The 21,619-nt window shown below is 36.7% G+C and overlaps 1 protein-coding gene across 13 annotated transcripts; it reads left to right on the top strand.

The window, feature by feature from the left end:
- The first annotated feature begins 6,192 nt into the window (after nucleotides 1-6,192).
- On the top strand, nucleotides 6,193-21,048 carry LOC117963058 (tropomyosin alpha-1 chain). 13 transcript variants are annotated; one of them, XM_034901526.2, is made up of 10 exons: nucleotides 6,194-6,439; nucleotides 6,995-7,120; nucleotides 7,300-7,425; nucleotides 12,104-12,237; nucleotides 12,989-13,106; nucleotides 13,533-13,603; nucleotides 14,358-14,433; nucleotides 14,955-15,017; nucleotides 15,124-15,193; nucleotides 20,555-21,048. In XM_034901526.2, exons 1-10 carry the CDS (start codon nucleotides 6,326-6,328, stop codon nucleotides 20,635-20,637), a joined length of 981 nt encoding a protein of 326 aa, XP_034757417.1. In that variant the 5' UTR covers nucleotides 6,194-6,325; the 3' UTR covers nucleotides 20,638-21,048. The 13 variants fall into 13 exon arrangements, with proteins under 13 accessions (XP_034757419.1, XP_058854598.1, XP_034757417.1 ...); XM_058998613.1 differs by lacking the exons at nucleotides 7,300-7,425; nucleotides 20,555-21,048 and adding exons at nucleotides 16,158-16,236; nucleotides 17,932-18,169 and having other exon boundaries at nucleotides 6,195-6,439; XM_058998618.1 differs by lacking the exon at nucleotides 20,555-21,048 and adding an exon at nucleotides 16,158-16,240 and having other exon boundaries at nucleotides 6,195-6,439.
- Nucleotides 21,049-21,619: the final 571 nt, after the last annotated feature.

The following is a 21,619-nucleotide window of genomic DNA, read 5'->3' as shown; positions in this document are numbered from 1 at the left end:
TCTGTGAAATTAAACGAGAGAAAGAGACTGTATTCGAACAAGTAACATGTTTCTAAAACTTAAGTTGTGATCACTTGATACTTGTAAAATATGCAAACTGGGAACGTTAATGGGTTAACGCCATTACAAAGCATTATAACCTAATTTGAATTAACCTGTAATTACTGCCGTTGCAGTGAATAAATGGTTAATATTGTGTACTGTAGCTCAGTAAAAATATCAATTGTGCAGCTCTTTTGAACACATACAATTTGACAAATGCTATTGAAAAAGCCCCTATATTTGAGATTTAAAGGCCCCGGATGGAATGGCAGGGAGTGTTCAGGTCAAGAATGAGGTGTGCTTGCAGGGTTGTGACAGTAGCCATAGTCCCTCCTCTTTCATGGACACTAAATTCACAAGCACCAACGTTTAAAAATAAAATATACAGTTTGGGGTTGTGAATTTACACATTTGGCATCCATATTTAATTATTTTGTCTTTCAAAACCAATTACCGTGTAGACTTTTGAAAGAATGAATTTGGAGTGTCTCTTGTAATTAAACTTGTCAATGCCTCATCATGTATTTGAATTCGTAGTAACAGCTGAGGCCTGCTATGCCGCATGGACCTGCACAGACATTACTCAGATTCAGAGCCCATTAGGAGCTGTGAACTTCGGTTCATATTACAACACACAATAAGCCTTTGAGCTTTATCAGCATGGAAGGCATGTGGCTTAAACAAAACAGGCCTTTGAAAAAAATGTAAACATTGTCCTTGCAGCTGATAAGTGTTCTCCCAATGGAGATAACTAGGATTGATTCACCCCATAGACAGAGCTAGCTCAAAACAATACCTCCTTCCACACAAACACACCTTCATTTTGCTGTTTTATTTTTGTATTAACTCTCTAAATATATTCAGTAGCATGTACGCAACTGCATACATCTTTTATACACAGCTGCATTGAACTTGGCATGCCACCCCTTACTTAAGCTACTATGTTGGTAAAACTGAAAACTGCAATTTAGAAGTACAGTAAAGTTGGGTCTCTCTATTACGACAACCAGTCACTGAGAAGAAACTATCTTAATTAAGACAGTGTGGCCTTAATGGGAAGCTGGTCTTTATAAGGAGCTGGAAATTTATACACTTCATAGTAGTATTAGCAAACTGCAGATTGCTTAAAGAGAATAACTAGGGCGTCTGATTTTTGGGTGACGTTCTTTTCCAAATTCGTGTGAATGTTTTTTTTTAAATCGGGTAGAATTATTTAATGAAAAAATCGGGTGAAATCGGGTGGATTTTTTTATATATAATCAAGAAAGAATAAATATTCGGGTAGAAATCGGGTTTTATTTAGAAAGAAATAAACAAATGCTTAAGCACAAAGTGTTGACAACAAAGTCGTCAACTGTTTAAATCCCCAACGTATATCTATTTCCACACATTTGGGTATGGCAAACCTTTGACGACATCTTTGACGACTTTTTCGTTCTTTATCTCTCTCACACACACATACTGTATATGGAGGCATTTCTCCATTCCAATCAAGTTTTATTTTGTAGTGGAGTTGCAAGTATAATTGCACAAAGAACATACGGGAAAACTAAACAACTTTACTCCATGCTGTTTTACAAAGAGGAACGATCGACTGTTACATCTAAGTGCTCTTGGCTTAAACACACACTCATAAAACAAATAACGCGTGTAAAAAAAGCAAAAACCTTAAAGCTATATTGCTGTAATTTTGAAAAAAAATATATATATATATATAAGACTTTTACAGACTTTATTTGTACTATACCTCACACCAGCACACTATAAATTTGCTTCCTGTGCAATAAGGACCCATTTGCTGGAAAATGTTAATCGAGAAGATTACTTTTTAACTAAGGCTTGTATTCACCCATTAGGTAAACTAACTGGATATTATTATTAACTGTACACTGACATTACTAAAGCCCTGCTGACTGATTACTGTCTTGCTGGTTTCAGTGACAGTGGCTGCTACTATCCCTTTAGAAGTGTAATAGTAGGACAGTGGTAGTCAGTTAAAAGTACCAATGGATATGTAAAGTTTGTTAAACTCAAAAAGGTCATCAATAATAGACTACTGGCAAAGCTCTGTGTATTAGGATACACCACACAAATCATGTGCTGGCCATATGTCTGATATTGATGACTTATCCATCAGATTTATCTCGTTTTAATGGAATGGCCAAGTACCATAATGTTTTATGACATCAGTATATAAAAACAACCAAAAAGTATTATATTGTTTCATGAAGAAATGTGATAATTAACAAGGTGGACATACAACACTATACAGACCATATAATCATGTGTAACAGCATGCAAATCCCACAAAATACATTAGTTTAATTTGGTTTGTACATTTTACAAAACCTCTGCACCATAGCAACAGTTACTAAGGGGTAGAGGAGTGTTGCAATTGGAAAAACACACACATCTCCGTGATGAGAAACTAAGATTGAAACCTGCCAATCAATTCAAAATGCCAGACAAAAAGACAATCCCTTCCATTGAAAGACAGGATTGCAATGCGTTCAAGAAGATAGATAACAGTTAGGATCACCACAGGGATAAAATGCTGATAGGAACTGAAAGAAACACTATCAGGATTCATTTTCAAACTCTACCCTCATATCATAATCGCTACATACCTCACCCCCTCTGTCAAGTCAGAGAAGCTGATAATGTGATTAATAGTGTTCATTTATCACTGTTGATGAATATACCTCAAACGTTCATTATTAATAATCTCTATATTTTACACATACAAGATAGGCAAAGCAACTGCAGTGAGATCCTGAGGCATTCAGACACCCCTGCAAAATGGGGGTTCAGCTACAAAAGTGTGCTTCGTGTAGGGTTAGACAGTCCCTGTCTGCGATCTAATTTCTAAATGATACATTCAGATGAACACATTTATTTTTTCCATATATTTTTTTTTGATGATTGTTACCTTATGAGCCAATGGTGAAAATATGAAAGCTGTTTGTATTTCCTATAAATATTATGAACATAATAAATATAAGTGGAAAGAATGTTTGTTTTGTTTCATGCTTCAAGTTATTTAATAACATGTACTGAACTGTCAACATATCAAGTTGTTTTTGGCCAAAGAAAGTGGCATAAAAAAAACTATGTATGTAAACAAAGTCCAACTTCTGATACAGTGGAGCTCACAGAATAATAAGCCATGCAGTGAAGTCCTAAACAGAGACCAACGAATCATGTTTTATTATAACACTGCTGTAGTGATTGACATCACTTGTGAATAATACTAAAGTTAAAACTTTTATTTTGACCAAAGCAGTAATTAAATCCACAATTAAAACACCTCTACAGAGATGGCAGTCCTATGGTGTTGTTCCATAAGCTTGCTTTTAGAGACCGCAACATGCTACATTGCCAGTTATACCACAGTGTGCTTTATTCCATTGTTGTCTGACACTGGATATGAAGCATGTCCATGGAAAAGTATGGATAAATTAGTGTTAAAGTTCACAAAACCAATGAAATCATAAATCTTATCTTTAGAGCAAGGCCATTCCCTAGGTCCCACATTTTGAGGCTTAAATGAAACACACACAGCCTTCTTTTTCTCTAAAAATAAAATAAAAAAGAAACTCTAATTTAATATTCAATACATTCATATATATATATATATATATATATATATATATATATATATATATATATATATATATATATATATATATATGAATACAAACAGGAGAACATTGAGCACCTATTTTGATGCTATTGAAGGCATAGCTAATACACGAAACACGTTACATTTTGTGGACAGGCTGTATGTCTGCAGGTTTCACTGTAGCCTATATGCGTTTGATGGGTGGAAATGTTTTAAGTCATTCAATTTTAAAGCGAATCCAGTACACAGATAATCAGGGATGTATCTATAGTTATATCGTTATATCTTTATAATTTAACACGCATATCACTACATTTAGTAGTGCAGCTGTTTATGTAAATTAGAATGAAATGATAATAAACTAATAAACAAAAAAAATAATAATAATAACATGAACCCAAATAGTCTGAAGATAACAGGTCCTTCTGCGGATTTATTTTAAGGAACTACCTCATAGTGTGAGACCCGGACCACTTGGTGCGGTGCCGCAGTCGGTCCTTACTGATAAAGGCAGGTGCTAGGCACTAAAAATACCCCCGAAGTAACTGCAGCGCGAAGGAACTGAGTGGCAGCTGACTGCAAAGAAAAGCCAAACAGCAGCAGTCCAGCAGCCGTGTATGCTAATAGCATGCTGTCTTACAAGCGTAACACAGTGTACTGCAGCATTCTGTAACGCGTTGCTTGGGCAATAAGGGTCCATTGGAACAGTGCAACCGGAATCAGTTGGATAGGAGAGACCACCACCAAGCAAATTATGGGAAGCTGTGCATTCTTTAGAATATCCAGCCATAGTAAAGTAAAATTAGTTATGATCAAGTAAACACAACAGTATTGATATAATTCCCCAGACTCGATGTATCGATGTAAATTGTTGTCTTTCAGTACATAACTTAGTTTGTTGGTGCACATGCTGGCGTTTAGGTGAAGGCATCACATCTGACTCCATCACTCAAAAATACGATTTAAAAAATACAATACAAAATCCCTTTAATTAAATAAAAATAGTAAAAACGTGGTTGCATTTATTGATTCAAAAAACAAGACTTTATTCTAACTTAAAAGACTATCGGTATGTAAGTGGGTTTTCATTTTTTGTTTAACTGATTGAAAAGTATATTTATTACATGTAGTCTATATTGAAGCTAGCGGTAGTATTTACTATATTGCCCACTTCAATATTGTCTTCTGCAATGCCCAATACGTTTTTTTTTAGTTATCTTAGCTATACAAGAAAAGAAAAAACTATAGTTATGTGTAAGAAATGCTTTTAATTAGGGCGTTTTAAACAGAATAGAGCATCAATTAAACGGAACTGCTTGTGTTACGCAGTTTAGTGACTTCACTGTTATTGTGTCAGTTACGCAGTTCAGTGACTTCACTGTTATTGTGTCAATTGTGTGTATGACAGCTGTTTTGTGGTGTCCCTCGCGAAGCTGTCATCCTGTGGACTGTTAAAATTCTGAAGTACTTTTTTCTCCCCGAGAAGGCCTGTGAGTTTAATGATACTGTCAGAGAAATACACTCATATATTATGTTATACAAATTGCAAACAATTCTGCCAGGGCTGTCAACATGATTCTATCCTTGACATACAAGACTTACATCTCTTAAAGTGTCAGCATCTTGACTACACGGAATGTGGGCTCTCAGGAGTACACTAATTGCTAATGGGTTTAAGTACTACTTTGCACTGCTCTGACAAAGCATTATTGAACCGAGAAAATACACACATATCACATTACTGTATTGATGATGACTTCTAAGGTGCTGTTTTGTGGTTGTTATTGTTGTGCCTAGGCATAGATCATTTGGAAATAATGTGACAAAAAAAAAAGTTAATTTAGTAAATACGCGCTATACATCGGTCTGGGCGCTGACACAATTTAATACACAAAACAATCCGTTATTTTATTATTAGTTTAAATTAAAAAAAAAGAAACTGAAATAGTCGATAAAGATGTATTTGATAACATTTCGTAAATTCATATAAACAGTACCTTAGGCAAAATAATAATAATAATAATAATAATAATAATAATAATAATAATAATAATAATAATAATAATAATATACTTGAGATATGCTATCATTTTTTTTTTTTTAGTTTAGTCATCAAAGGAAAGGAGTCTAACTGAAGTCGGTCTTAACCAAACACGAATTGGTTTAATGGTCCTAACCAGTTAAACGGCAGCTGTCAAAAAAAGCTGCTAAGTCCAACACCTTAAGAAAAACTTTTCTTATTCCTTAACTTCAACGCCTTGATATCTCCCACTGCAATGTCTTCCAGCGGTTTAACTTTGTTTCTGTGTTTAGAAATAGGAACGTACTTCTTAGTGGGGGTTGCCTGCTTGCCTTTCGGATCCCATATATAGTCCTATCAGCGGTCAAATGTTTGGGAACAGCGAATCGCCTGACAGATCCATAAAAAAGATAGGGCTAGGGGTAGGGGCAAGGAGAAACCGCTTCCAAAAAAGCATTGGATGACCAAAGGAATTCAATCATCCCCCAGCGAAAGTACATATTTGAGAGGGTACAGCCACAGAGAGCTTGCACTTCAGCTCAGCGTTCAGTACAGCACGGTCGCTCTTAGCCTCTGTCCGGCCACCCTCTTCATTTTAGTTTCTTTTGGAGGCACTTTGTGCACACAAACACTAAACCGCCATGGATGCCATCAAGAAGAAGATGCAGATGCTCAAGCTCGACAAGGAAAATGCCTTGGACAGAGCTGAGCAGGCTGAGTCAGACAAGAAGGCAGCCGAGGACAGGAGCAAACAGGTCTGCCTTAAAAAAAAACGCGCCCCGGTGTTTTGAAACAATGCTTAAAGTCCTAACGGAGCAGCTCTGCAATATGGATTATTAGTACAGTATTCCGAAGACCTTGATATACAAATTAAGGAATCGTGCAATATGATTTGTTTTAAATAATCTAAAGAGATTTGATTATATACTTTCTCATATATGGAATATTTTAAAGGAAGTTGTAATGGATACAACCTGTAGATTTAAAGAGAGGCAACAGGAAAAGAATAAGGAGCAGTGAATGAATGAGTTTATTGCAGTTGTATGGCAATCAGATACAAATGAACTCAGAAAACATTTTTTTTTTATCGTATAAGATACATATCTTTAAGGTATGTAGTTTGTAGGGATAATACCTTTGCATTGTATTACAAATACGTTTACATGATGTGCGTTTCTGTAAATTAATACATTTAGACAGTGTTGATTTCAATATGTTAGTAGACAACCTTTTAACTAATCATAATGTTGAATTCGCGTTATTCATGTATAATTGTCTGAGCAAGTCTTTCATTTTATATACATATCTAGTTAGAGGATGAAATTAATGAATTGGAAAAGAAATTACGTGTTACCGAAGACGACAGGGATAGACTGCTCGAGGGGTTCCAGTCTGCTGAAGAAAAACTGCTAAGTTCTGACGAAAACGCCACAAAGGTATTTGGTTATCCAGAAACATCTTTTCTAACTGCTTGTCTCTTTTTTCTTTCTCTTTTCTGTCTGTGCCTCCGTGCGCTCTCTCTGTGCGCGCTCACGCTCCCTGTCTCCTGCTGCACACCCTACATCTTTATTGAACCTCAAAAAAAAAAAAAAAATTAAAAAAAAACAAACATCAGCTTGACGATGAGCTGGTGGCTCTCCAGAAAAAGCTCAAGGGAACTGAAGATGAGCTGGACAAATACTCTGAGGCATTGAAAGATGCCCAGGAGAAACTGGAACTGGCCGAGAAGAAAGCCACCGATGTAAGTACAGGCACTCACACCCACCTTTCCTGCTTTTCACTGCTTCACAACAAGCCTGTAACACCTGCACTCCATTTTAGTAGCATACCTGTCAAATTCACCTAGTTAAGCAGGTTAAACAGGGAACTTTGTAAAACTGAAAGGGTTTTGTTTTGATACGTCTGGTGTGTTGTAAATCGAGATGCTTGTCATTTTAAATCACTTTTCACTCACAAATGGGACAAAGAAAATGTGATAAATAATTCGTTTTTTCCCCTTTATTAATAACCCCCGGGAATTGGTTTCCTTCAAATACTATACGCTTGTATTCATGCATGCCAAGTAAAATATACATCTCCAAAACGGAGACCCAGGCTGGAAGATGAAATCTGCTGACTGTGCAGCCTCGAGAAGCTGGTGGATATATATAGCGCAGTGCTTTATATGGTAAAGTTAGAGCGCCCCCTTGTCTTCTGCTTCCAATAATTTAAGACACCCAACGCGCACTGCAGTTATTTTAAAAAGGAATGTCCCTCATATTTAACATTTAAACCTCGACCCCTATTCACATAGTTTCAACCCCTTGCAATTGAAGAAGCATATGTCATCATTGAGATATTCCATTCAAATTATTAATATTTTAATATCCGTTTTGAAATATAATTTAAGAAAATATGCGTCATAACATAACACGGTGTATTATATATATATGGGTACTGTATTGTTGGACTGCTAAACTGTGAATAATTGACAGATCACGTGATCGCTATACAAAAAGTCTATACAAAAAGCGGTCGGACATATAGTACTAATTTCCAGTTGGCTAAATCTCACCATCTGCCATATGTTGAATGGAGGTCTGTAGTTCAGTAGCAGATACTCCTTATAAGGAAAACTATGCTAACTATTTATGTATAGGCTTGACATAGGAAAACAGAACTCAGAATGTACGTTTGTAGACAGAATAATAATGGTAGTGTTTCTAGTCTTTTCCGTCACAATAATAATTCCACTGTAAATGTACAAGGCGTTGTAACTAGGAACTGCTTGCGGTCGATTCATATACAGTTCTTTAAATACAATGAAATCAATTTTTGCTTTTCACAGCAGTAGTTATATTTTAGACTGTTTTCCCTAACCCGGACAAGATTTTTGTGATTTCATCCTTAGAAAAATAGCAATCTCAACAACACGTGTTAATCAATTGTCAGGAGCAGGTTTCTGTAAAGTCTTCAAGTACTTTAGAGTCCTACTGTTGCTGCTGCAGACTCTGCTGTTACTGTAGCATTGATGTCCCCTTCATGAGACACTTCTTTTCCCTAGCGCAGCAACTCTTGCTGGCAAAACAAAGAAACTGCGTCTGCCATTGACACAATGTTCTGTCACCTTTCAACGTATTTCCATGTGATTTCTTAGTTCTGGTTTATAGGCTACTTGTGTTTTGATTCAAACGATATCGACAATACTTTTATTATTATTATTATTATTATTATTATTATTATTATTATTATTATTATTATTATTATTATTATTATAATACTAATAATAATAATAATAATAATAATAATAATAATAATAATAATAATAATAATAATAATAATGGCATATAAACTTTTGTTTTTATATTGTTAAAATAATTAAGTTTGCTAAACCTAACTAAACAGTATATGCAGTAAAATACTTTTTCAATAATACCAAAATAACCCAAGTAAAGGGAAAGGTAGACTTTGAAAGTAATATCTTGACTTTTCTGATTGGCTGTTTTTTTGTGGAGTAATGCTTCACATTTGCCAGCAGGTGGCAGTCAATACTTAGACACTGAAATGCGCTATAGGAATGCTGGGCGTGGACCTTTTTTTAAAAAAATAATGATGTTTTTCACTTTTGTTATCAGACGATTATTAGGTCAGCTTACAAACGCGGAGATGACGTTATCGGAAATAGGCAAAGTGTCATGACAAAGTTGCCACCATACATTTAGTTTCCTCATCAAGTCTCTGTAATGAAAACCAGGTTACTTCCGGTACTCAGAGCAGCGCTGACGTTCTGTGCGTCTCACTTTAGCACAGATCTAGGCAGCTATAGCTGCTGAACAACATCGGGGCGTTACTACGTACGCTCTGTGTCTTAAACTATTGAGTCTTAACTAGCATAGATTATCGAATACACCGCTATTACAATTATGTCCGGTTTAACGTCTCTTGAAGCCGTAAAAAGGAAAATAAAGAGCCTGCAGGGACAGGCAGATTCTGCAGAAGACAAAGCTGAGCGGCTGCAGAAAGAGCTGGATTTGGAAAGAAAAGCCAGAGAGTCTGTAAGCTTGTGTGTTTGAGTTCAATTAGGACGGGTTTGGCCATGTATGGATGATAATATGAACTATGATAATGTTATTACAGGCAATATTTGTTTATGTGGATACTTTTGTTTTAAGGCGAGCTTTTTTGTGTATCATGCATTGCTATTATGACAACAGTCATACTTAGAATAGATAAAATAGAACAGCAAATGTATTTAACCTAAGCTAAAGCACTATATAGTTTAAATGAATCGGTGCTGCTTTTCTTTTTTAAAGACAGTATCATGTAGTAGATACTAGGCGTTAGCAGCAGGTGGACGATTAAATCATGCCTGGTATGATGTGCAGTTGCCCACCTAACAACTGTCATCAAACTGGCAGCCTTGTACGCTGTGCAGCACGGTTGTAACTATTGTCTTTGTCCTCAGTGCAAGCTTTGGCAAAGAGAAAGCAAAATTATGACTGTAAACAGCAAACAGGAAACTAGCTTGTCACCTCTGTCTAGGCCTTCTCACCTAGGACAAGGTGATTCTTATGTACACACAGATTTTGTTCGGTGAGCTTTCTAACTGTAGGAGGCCTGCTACATAGTCAGTTAATCTGATTGAGTGTACTGCTACACAGATATAGACACAGATTTTGGACTTTGAAAGTGTGTGTTTTTAGTAGGAAATAAGACACAAAACAACTGTGACAGGTTACACACATATCACTTCATTACATGTACAATTTTATTGCAAATGTACTGATATCTGTTTGGAATTTCAGGAATGTTGAATAATTATGTTTTAAAACAACAGTGCTTGGCATTTTTCACACCTATAAAAATGATTAACCCGAGACTGTCTTCTTGTGGTTAAGATGGTTTTATTAGTTGAATAACAGGGACAAATGTTGTTCCAGTTTCTGATGATCCAATGTCTCGGAGGTAATTCCTTTCACTGTGTGATGTGGTATTTGTTAGACTGCAGTTAGGAAATCTACATTGAATCATTTTGAATTGTAAAACACCTCACCCAGAGTTCACTCTGGGTGTTATATAGGAAGGGCAGTTTGCATACTTCATGCATGACAAATACTACTACAGGAATATGAAGATGATCTCCTTGTAAGGCATGTGCAAGCCATGGGTGACGGAATGAATGTTTTTTGTCTTCATCATTCCTGTGATGCTTAAATCATGACGTGCAACCACTACTTTATTACAAAAAATATATATATATTAATCATAATGAAATGTGCTGATTTCACAAATTAATCACATTAATACAAATCCCAGCTGCTGTGATAGACAGACTCTAAACAATGGACAGCTAACGTGTTTCATCGTAATGAAGAATGACAAGGGTTATGAAAGTAGTGTCGGGAGGGAACTCTGAGATAGGGATGCTGTACTCTGACACAGCCTTATATGTAAAAAAAAGTCTGTTTATCTTAGAACAGGGGGCCACTTGATGTCCACCACTGCTTTTTAAATTTCCTTATAAGGAGAAGTATTTGGTGAAGCAGTGTTGTATGGGTAGAGCAGCTAGGGCGAGCCAAACATTATAGTTTAGCAGAGTTAGTGAAACAGGAAATACTAGCTTGACCTTTACTCATTATTAGTTCTTTCGTTTATATGCATCTATATTACAGTAATCATGCGTCATGCTTGTAAAACAAACAAAAATGTCACAAAACCTTGTTTGCTTATTTGATACTGCAGCATAGCATTGGTGTAGTGCTGTACAAAGCTGTCTTGTTGTTTCCTAGCTACTAAAAGTAAACCATCGGGCTAGTTTTGTTCTGAGTCATTTACTTCACTAGCCCAAAAGTACAGTCAAATTCTACCATATACACATGGACCACTAATTTGTTAGTTTCAGACTTTTAGGGCGATTTGCTTTACTTACAGTAAAACATGTCTTTATGATTGGTTTCTATGCTTTCTGGACTCAGTAGATTTTTTTTTTTTTGAGGAGCTAAGCAAAACTACACTATGCCAGCACACAAATCAGTAGCCCTATGTTTTACATATGTAAAAAGGGTTATGAATCTGACTGCTTAGATTCAGTCTTGTGAATAACAGGATAGATTCTGTATATCTTTGGGTTGAACTTTATTTTGGCCTTTAACATCATTATTAGTTTAGGTCCATGCATTCATAATAGCCACCTAGTGTACCATAACTTTTCATTCCTGTGCACCTGAGTTGTACCATTAACAGACCACGTTACCTATTTTAATTCATTAAACAAATTAGATGTGTTCCCTGATACACCAAAACTTACCATACTGGAGAGTGATCTGACAAATTTAACATGTACAGTGTGACAAGTCCGCCCAGGCTCTGTGCAGAGGATCCTGATGACAAATCTAGCACAGCAGGAGTTTTATGTGGTGCTGCTTCCCTTCTTGGTCTAGGCTGAGGCTGATGTAGCTTCCCTGAACAGACGCATCCAGCTGGTTGAGGAGGAGTTGGATCGTGCTCAGGAGCGACTGGCCACTGCCCTGCAGAAGCTGGAGGAGGCTGAGAAGGCAGCTGATGAGAGTGAGAGGTGTGTAAAGAGAAATCCCTTCCTCTATATTTACCCAGATAGCTCTGGCAGGGAAGGTGGGGCTCCCAGCTGTCCGTGATGGGGTGACATAGAGTGCTGATGGCGATCAGTGATCGTGCTTATCATCAGCGCAGTTTCATTGTAAGGGTGTTGCCACTGTAGAGGGGGATTACAAAGTTAGTGTGGCACTTTGCCCCTGTGAACCTGCAGCATTCTGATGGTTTTAATGTTGACAGTGGTGCCCAATACTTAGGAGGTAATGCAACCCTTATATTGGCTGACAACTAGTGCTCATTAAAGCATTGCAGAGTGGCAAAATGACTGAATAATTTTCTTTTGTATACACAGTTTATAACACTTCAGTAAAAAAAACAGGTACCCCTGCCTACGATACATGGAGTGAAAAACATAATGTATGTCAAAACTCCTAACTGTCATTTGCAATGATAAAAGTAATCTATAAAGTAATTTTCCAGTGATGCTGTTGTAGAAAGAAGCCACTTCTTCCCATTGACTCTTTGCAGCAATAATTGAATAGTTTCAATGTATTTTTAATACTGAAAATAAATACTAGAATGTGTAGTTTAGGTTAGTTTACTGAGTTATCTTTCTTAGACCTGTATATAGGTCTGCAGTGTTGAGAGTAATGTTTTGGTCGCTTGCGCTATGCATATAGGATCAAGTGATTTTGTTGTGTAACAGTAGCGTTTGTAACCTATCCTTCCTAACTTTACTGCTTTCTTTATTATAGAGGCATGAAGGTTATTGAGAACAGAGCCCTGAAGGATGAGGAGAAGATGGAGCTGCAGGAGATCCAGCTTAAAGAGGCCAAGCACATTGCTGAGGAGGCTGACCGCAAATATGAAGAGGTGAGTTTTTATCATGTGGCTGGCGGAGGATGACTGACTGACTGACCTTCTCTTGTATGTGGAAATCAAAACTGAAATTGTAAAAACTTGACAAAACTTGTTAGTATAATTTTGGATCTCTGCTTAGATCTAGTCTCCCAAATTTGATTTTGGGGTGTACACAGACCCCACCAAATCAATAAGTAAGCGACCCTTTTAGACATTTAAAAATCCCTTGCTGTAATTTAACACTGAGCTTCCCACTTCATTTTTATTTTAATCAGAAGCAAAGTGCTGTCTGCTTAAACATGTATCATTTGGATTGATTAGTTTCTTTCTGCCCAGTGATTGGCACATGTTTCCATTTCTAGTAGCCCATGTTCAAGTACGATGTGGTGACGGTAATCCTCACTATAAAGCTGACCTTTGCCTGTGCTTTACCTAAAGGTTGCACGTAAGCTGGTGATCATTGAGAGTGATCTGGAGCGTACTGAGGAGCGTGCTGAGCTGTCAGAAGGGTAAGAGCTTTTTTTCTTCAACACAAAGCTTTTATGTTTGGCTAAATAACATCAAGCATGTTTAATACTGCAATTCACCCACATAATGTTTGTTTGCATTTCTATGGTTTATTTGCACACAGAAATGTTTCTCAGATTACATTTTAAACACTGTCGTTTGTCATACAGTTGCACTTTGTTTTAACTGCATGATATATATATATATAAAAAAAAAAAAAATTGTTGCATGCTCATTTTTTTCTTTTGTACGGCCTTGTGCATTGCATATATTCACTAACAGCCGAGTCAAGATTGCGGACCAAGAGCTAAGAACACTTGAACATATCTTTAAGTCAAAAATTGCTGGGGAGGAAAAGGTACAATTACTAATGAAAGCTGTCCATCCTAACTGCATCTACGTTTTCACATTTTGGATGAATCTTCACTTCTTCCTTTCCTGCTCGCAACTTCATTTCACTTTTTTGTTTTCCTCTCTAAATGGAAATTTGCCTGACCAAGGATCTATGAAATGCAGGCGCATGGTATTCAAACCGATTGATTTGAATGAACAGAATTGTCATAACCTTGATGCCGTCCGCTACTTTCAGGCCCCCTCTTGTTCTCTGTATTTTTAGTTAATTTTTTCCCCTCCTTTTTTTTCTCTTCCACTTCTCCTGTTTCTGTTTTGTGCATTCTGTCTCTCTGTCTGTCTTTCCAATCATTCTCTACTTCTGCCTCCATCCGTCCCTTCTTCAATCTGTTTCTAAAATAACAGCAAATGTGCTGAGCTTGAAGAAGAATTGAAAACTGTGACCAACAACCTGAAGTCACTGGAGGCTCAGGCCGAGAAGGTAGGCCAGTGACCCAATCAACCAGTCTGATACCAAGAAGCTACATCTGTTACCTAAAATAGGGCTCTGTTTTGATTATCTAAATCATGGCAGATTTAAATAATTCTATAATATTACAGTACTGCAATTTATTTCCCCACTAGCGGTTTATTGAACTGCTAATTAAAATTGCTAAACCACAATGGGAAATGGTAAGGGGTTTCTTTTTAAGATCCGACACACTTTAGACAATTAAAACAGACCTGTTTATCAGTCACTTTATCATGTTTTACCATAACTTTAAAATACACAATCATAAGCAAGTTAAGGTAAACAATCATTTTTCAGTATTTTTTTATCAGTTATTTATTAAGCTGGTTTAACAGAATGCGATCTGCACAGATGTTTCCGATTAGTGCAGCTAATAAGAAAAAAAAAGACTAGGTAGTTACAAAAAAAGTCAATCCGATCAACACCCTAGTTCTAGTTTAAAGCACCGGTTTGCGTCTCATTCTAAAATGTCCTATGCAATCTACCCACAGTACTCACAGAAGGAAGACAAGTATGAGGAGGAGATCAAGGTCCTCACTGACAAACTGAAGGAGGTGAGTGATGGATAGCGCAGCATTAACATTTCATTAGATGTTCCTTCTTTATTTTGCTTTGTGGCGTTGTGAAGGGGCCAGTGCTCAAGCCTCTCTACCATTGCAGGCTGAGACCCGTGCTGAGTTCGCTGAGAGGACCGTTGCCAAGCTTGAGAAGAGCATTGATGACTTGGAAGGTACGACTTTTACATGGCTTTCTTGTTTTAAATGATCAAATGCATCATTTTATAAAACTAGTGTTCTTGCCTATTCAATCCAGACCAGTACTTCTATTTACTTTTCCTTTCCTGTTTCCATTTCAAAATAACTTCTTTAGCGAGCTTTCCCATATTGTCATTATTTAATGCTCTCTGTTTGCAGGGGTGTTCATTTAGAAATGAATTCTAAATATATCAATGGCACATGTTCAAAAGAGATGAGCGCCATCTGTCTATGAATGGAACCATTGATGTCAAACTGTAATGGATAGGGCAGCAATGAGAATTTAATTATATGTGTACAGTTCGGTTTGTGCCTTGGACATTGTGGCAAACTGAAAACATTTGTGATGTGCACCAGTTGCTGTTTGTGGCTTATTTCAGCCAATCGTACACTTCTTGAATGCGTTTTCTATTTAGTGTTCATCACAAATCTAAAGTAATCTCCATAGCTTTAGGTGTGTTCTAATTAAGAGCTTACTGTACTGTAGTACGTTGGGAGGTCGTAGCTGGCTGGATAAGTCACTCAAAAGTCTATAATTCTGGCCGATGTGCTGATACTTGTTGGCGTTCTATTGCCTGTTTTTTTTGTTAGGCTTGTCTAGAAAATGTTCTATGTAAAGATCCATGTTCAGTTCAGTTAAGCTTCTGATCTGTTAAAAAAAATAATAAGTTGTTCTCTTCCTAACTTGGTGGTGTGTGGAGCATTCCAAGGATAACCTTATACTGTACTAAGCTCCATTCGGTTCCTTGTTAATTGTTTGCCCATCTTTTTTTTCTTTCCTTTTCTCCACTGTTTTCTGGTTGGCTGTCACCTTTCCTGCTGTGCTCTGTCACACTTCCTGCTGGGATGGGTGGTCTGTCCCTGCCTTCATCCTCCATCACCTGATCACTCCATCTCCCTCCTCTTCTCACCCTCTGCCTTGCGCTGCACCCCCTGTAGATGAGTTGTACGCTCAGAAACTGAAGTACAAAGCAATCAGCGAGGAGCTGGACCACGCTCTCAACGACATGACTTCAATGTAAATCTCCTACTGTGTGCCTGCTTGCTTCTGTACCTTCATGGCCTCCTGTACTACCTTGCACATGCCTCACCATCCTATCTATATCCTTATTTTCACTTCTGTTTATACAACATCTAATGGACCATTGTTTTTGGTTTGCGTTTGGGAGAACTGGAAATATCTTTCGGTTGCTGCGCTTTCTTTTTCATATGGAAGGGAAGTACAGTGTTTGAAGTATTTCACAGTATCAAATAACCTCTGTTTGGTGGACTGTATGGAACAATAATGCTGGAGAACAAATATGATAACTTGGGTAATTATTTTTGCGCTCCATAATTATTTTGCCAAATACTGTCACTTCAATAGAGACTATTACTGCAGTTATGCCATACCCTGCTAAAGTAAGTTTGTTTCCCCCATATGGTAGTAATGAGTTTTGGAATAAGATATTGAAAGAAGATATAGACAATGACGTCACATATATTTTGCATTATTTATTTTTTCTCTTTACTACTGCCCATAAAGCCTTATGGCAGTATTTGGACTATCAAGTGAAATGATTGATACACAAGTGGGTATGGCATACACATTGGTTCCATTACTTGGTAAACAGAAGTCAAATGGACTAAATTCTTTTTTAACCTTTTGTATAATTATCAAATGGTTAATTGCTTTATTTGTCAAAAATCCAGTATGTTTGTATTGTGGAACTGTTCACTCTGGTACTTCGAGGAGGGAAATAAAACTTTCTTTTTAAAGTTTGCCTAATCCGCAGTAGTGACACCTGTATTGACTCAAACTTTAAGTTTTATTCCCATCCTTGATTGCTTCAGAAAACAACCTCTTTTTTAAAGCTATTGGGTTATCTCACTTCAGAACCCTGCATGCTAAAAAGAGACCCCCATCTACAGATGGTAACCCATCAAATGCGTGAATGAAAGACATTTTAAATGGGTTCATAACTTGTTTCTATCTCTTTTCCCTCTGCAATATGTTACCCTTTTCTTTGAACTTTTAACAGAATTGACTTGTTTATTCCACTAACTGTTACCCACAAGGGCTGGTTGATCGAAGCCTTCGTGTTTCCCAGATCTGGAGAGCAAAGTAAAGCCTCCCGCAGAGTTGCATGCGTTAAGCCGCTGCTTGCTTTTTTTTTTTTTTTGTGTTCTGCTGTTATGCCTTTGCCTGTGAATACTTAAACTGATTGGAGCACCCAAGTAATGCTGATTGGTCAAGCTTAAGTTGTTATAAGTTCAACCCCCTGGTATATGCTACTGGAGCCAGTGTCCATTTGTTTTGTCCTACTAGAAGGGAGACGCATGCAGCCAGCAGCATTAGAAAGACAAGTCTTTGCATGCAGATCTATGCTAAAAACCCTTGATCCCTAAATAATACAGGAATAGGCAGAAAGAAAATCAATCGGATAGAAACTGATTGGCAATGAACTGGAGAGTGAGAGATTTAGAATGTCATTACAAAGTTAAGGAATTTGGTAACTCAGATTTTCAAGGCACAATAAGAATGAATCACTGCACTTTTTTTTTACCATGATAGATTATTGTTGGCCAAAACAGTTTTATTTAATTAGCAATGCCCTGCTTTGGTTCTATGCTGTCGATCAGTTGCTTTGCTTTATTATTTTTTTTTGCTTTGCTGGCAGATTATTTTTGAGGCTATCCCTTCATGCTTTTGTTCACCTTATTTTTCACACAGATAAATTGTTTACCCTGCAAAACACCAAAGACGTCTCCAGCCGGCAGAATTGCCCTCATTCTGCTCTCTCCAGCGTTTCTCAAGTTCTTAACCCCTTTCTCCATCCTTTCTGTGCTTCTACCCATATTAGCACCCTGTTTCACAATTTAGCAGTCATTGTCATGTATTTCTTCTCTTGTACAGACCCTTTGAAATCATTTTGCTCTATGTAAAATAAACTTCCTTCTATCTCTATGAACTCTGTATCTATTGTTTTCTCTCTCTCTCTCTCTCTTTCTCTATGCTACATTATTGTTAAGATGCTCTAATAAACTAAGAACATATGCTTTCAGAATCATCAGGGATTAATCTTTTTTGCTGGCTCATTTTGTCTTGTGTGGTATGAATAGGATTCAGCAATGTTGGTTATGATATGTAGACATCATAGATGCTTTTGTGTGAGTCTCTGTATTTATTTATTTATTTATTTGTGTATGTATTTTGTATTCTACACACAAACCTCAGGTACCCATAGCCACATATCCTCAGTAGATTTGCATCAGAAATTTGCAAAGTGAAACAGGTAGTGAAATTTGCCTTTGAGCAGTGCAGTAGGTCTTTATGTTGTCCTTAATATAGAAATCATTTCACTGTACTGATATAGACTGCAGTGTTTTGCCTATCTCGGCATAGTTTATTCTACAATCTACACTTCCAACGACAGGAGAAAGCCATCCCAACGGAATTCACTTAGTCAAGCAGGAAATTCTAGAGCATTGCTGCGCAATAATTGGTCTGTTTGGCTTTCAGACCTTGTAAGGCCATGTTGAATAAACAAGGTCTGTCGATTGTTTCTTGTGAAATGTTATTAGTTTAAACAAACCATCTACTACTTCCAATAGTATGTGTTTTTTCACATAGACTGTCAAGCTAGCAAACAGATTTCAAGAGGCAAGGAAGTTTGTGTCCCTTCAGTCTTCTCTAATGCAAACAAACTGGACTGTCAACACATTCAGAGCCTACAGGGCTGTGGGAGAATGCAGTAGCCCAACAGCAAGGGAATATATTTCCATGTAAAATTCAACATAATTGTGGTGCTTAAAACTCAAAGGGAAACTGTTTGTTGTGTACACAAGACCCTTAAAGAAAAACTGCACTTTATCTTGATTCAATCATCCACAAATGCTGTGTTGCCAAACAGCGGCTGGGATTAGTTTGGACTGGTTTTGCTTCTTTTATCCCTAGTTTATCCCTAGTTTAATGCAGGTTTGTAAAGCTGTCATCCATGCTCTGCCACCCAGTACTGGAAATATCCTTACATTGTTTGAGCAATTGTATTTTATAAAAGTTTCTATTTTGCTGAAAGTTGCCATATTTAACTTGAGGTTTGCCGTTTATACACACTGTAAATACACTGATACATAGTGCAGTTCAATTCAGATTAAAGCAATCAGGAGTGGACCCCTTAGGTTTGTAACATATGGAGTTGCATCAGTTTGACGGCTTATACCCCATCAGGTTATCGCTGCTAAGTGTAATTTATTCATTTACATCAGTTTGTTGAAGTGAAGTTCTATTTCCATACTGTAATGACCTAATATTGCTCATAATCTGCTATGTGAGTGCTAAAAGGATAATGGGGTCTGCATTCTGAATCTAGTTTGACCTTGGTTATCTAAAATAAAAAAGCTTAAGCTACCAGATCACCTGTTCTTCTCTGGACTGCTACTCCTCTGCAAAAAAGGTGTAGTATGGCATTTCAACTGTTATTGGTTTGCAGTGAGAGTCTTAACAGTTTCCCCAATTGCATGCTATTGTGTCTTTTGCTTAACACTTTTCTGATTCTTTTTTTCTTCTTTCTCTTAACCTGCTTACTGACTGCAGATCGGCTCTACCAGCAACTTGAGAAAAAACATGTTCTTACTAATGAACTAAAACTGGCCTTGAATGAGGATTAAGAGTAGCCTGGTTATATGTTAACTTGTATTTGTTGTACAGTGTATGACCTTGAGCTAACGTGACCACTGGTGTGAAGTAAAATAAGATATATTATAAAGTTGTATATAATATATACATGCATAACATTATCACAACTGAATACTACATAATGAACTAGTTTGAGAGCACTGTAGAAAACCAAAAAAGCCTTCAAAATGTTGTACAATTAGAGCTTTATAATTAGCAAACAAAATTGAATACCAGGTAATCATGTCTTGACAAATTTCTGGATTTGAATTTTGCATGTCTAACCGATTTGAACTGGTTGTAGGTCTGAAATAAACAGTAATGTATGTTTGTTGTATGCACTGAATGATTCTGGGTTATCACTGCACCAGAATAGATGTTACTCAAAGTGTATGTTCATGGTACTACTTTATTAAGTGTGCATGTAAAATGTGATAACGTTAATTGAAAAAAAATCATGTTATACCAGCAGAAAACCTCCATTTAAAAAAATAAAAAAAAAAACTGTTTTAATTGTAGCCTATTGACTGGAGACTGCTGTAAATTGAACGTATCAGGAGACGTGAGCCCTGCATGCTTTTTGCTTCTTGGAAGACGCCTTTTAAAGGCAGCTTGTACAGTTATTTTTGTTCCCCCCCCCCAGTTGATTTATAATATGTTTTACTTACTGATCTAACAGAGAAACTGGCACAGGCTAAAGAAGAGAACCTCAATATGCACCAGATGCTGGATCAGACTCTTCTGGAACTGAACAATCTGTGAAAGCTTGTGTTCACTCCCACTATTACACCTCGCTTGCCATGAAACCCCTGGAAAAGACAGAAAAGCCTTTGAAATTGCACCATGAAAAAAGTTGTATTTTACACCATTCCATGTTCTCTGGATCTCCGACACAGGACAGAGGCCCGGGGATAGGGGCAGCTCTTCCTACGGCAAGCCAAAGGAGAGGAACACTAGTATAGATACAAACTGATATTTAAATTTAATGCTGTCTACATTTTGTATTGGGTTATTTTGCAACATAGGGCATGATGATGTTTATTATTTTTTATTATAATTATGATTTTTTTTTTTGCTCTATCTAGTATGAATATTTGCACATTTTATTTGCAATGAAAGAATCTGTTCATGTTGCATTCCTAGAAATAAATGCTTGGGCTGTGCATTTTTAAAGAGACTCTTTATTTCTGAACAGTTTTGACAAAAAAGGAGCAAATTTGTCACTATCAACACACATTGTTTCTTTGAACCCAGTGAATGATTTTTTGTACTTTCTGTACATTATGTGGGGTAGGAGGCAGGGTACTTTTTTTTTTTTTTTTTGCATGTTAGATGACAAACTTCAGGTGTATACAGGTGCTACTGTAAAAAAAAAAAAACAAGATGAAAAGAAAATGTAAGAGACATATCATAGGCAGTAGGTATCTTTTTATATTATGCAGGCAGTAGCAATTTGTGAGATAGCGGAGTGCCATATTTAGAAAGGGATTATTTTCACTCTAGAATATATTCATTTTGCAAACCAAAAGCTCTTTACAAAATGTGTGGCAACATTAGCTTTAAAAATAGGTCTTTTTTTTTTTTTTTTTAAACCGAAGGTTTGAAAAGCTCAATGATAAATTAACCTTGGGGAGATTATTGCATTATGTATTTTATTTTGTTTTAAAGTTATGAGAATAATACATTTGGTAGTGCCTCACCTAGTTTACACATTTTATTTTGAGACGTGTTAAATATATACCTT

Source organism: Acipenser ruthenus, chromosome 24, assembly GCF_902713425.1.
Source record: "Acipenser ruthenus chromosome 24, fAciRut3.2 maternal haplotype, whole genome shotgun sequence".
In the NCBI taxonomy this organism is placed as follows: Eukaryota; Metazoa; Chordata; class Actinopteri; order Acipenseriformes; family Acipenseridae; genus Acipenser; species Acipenser ruthenus.
This window is presented reverse-complemented; position numbering and strand designations above follow the sequence as displayed.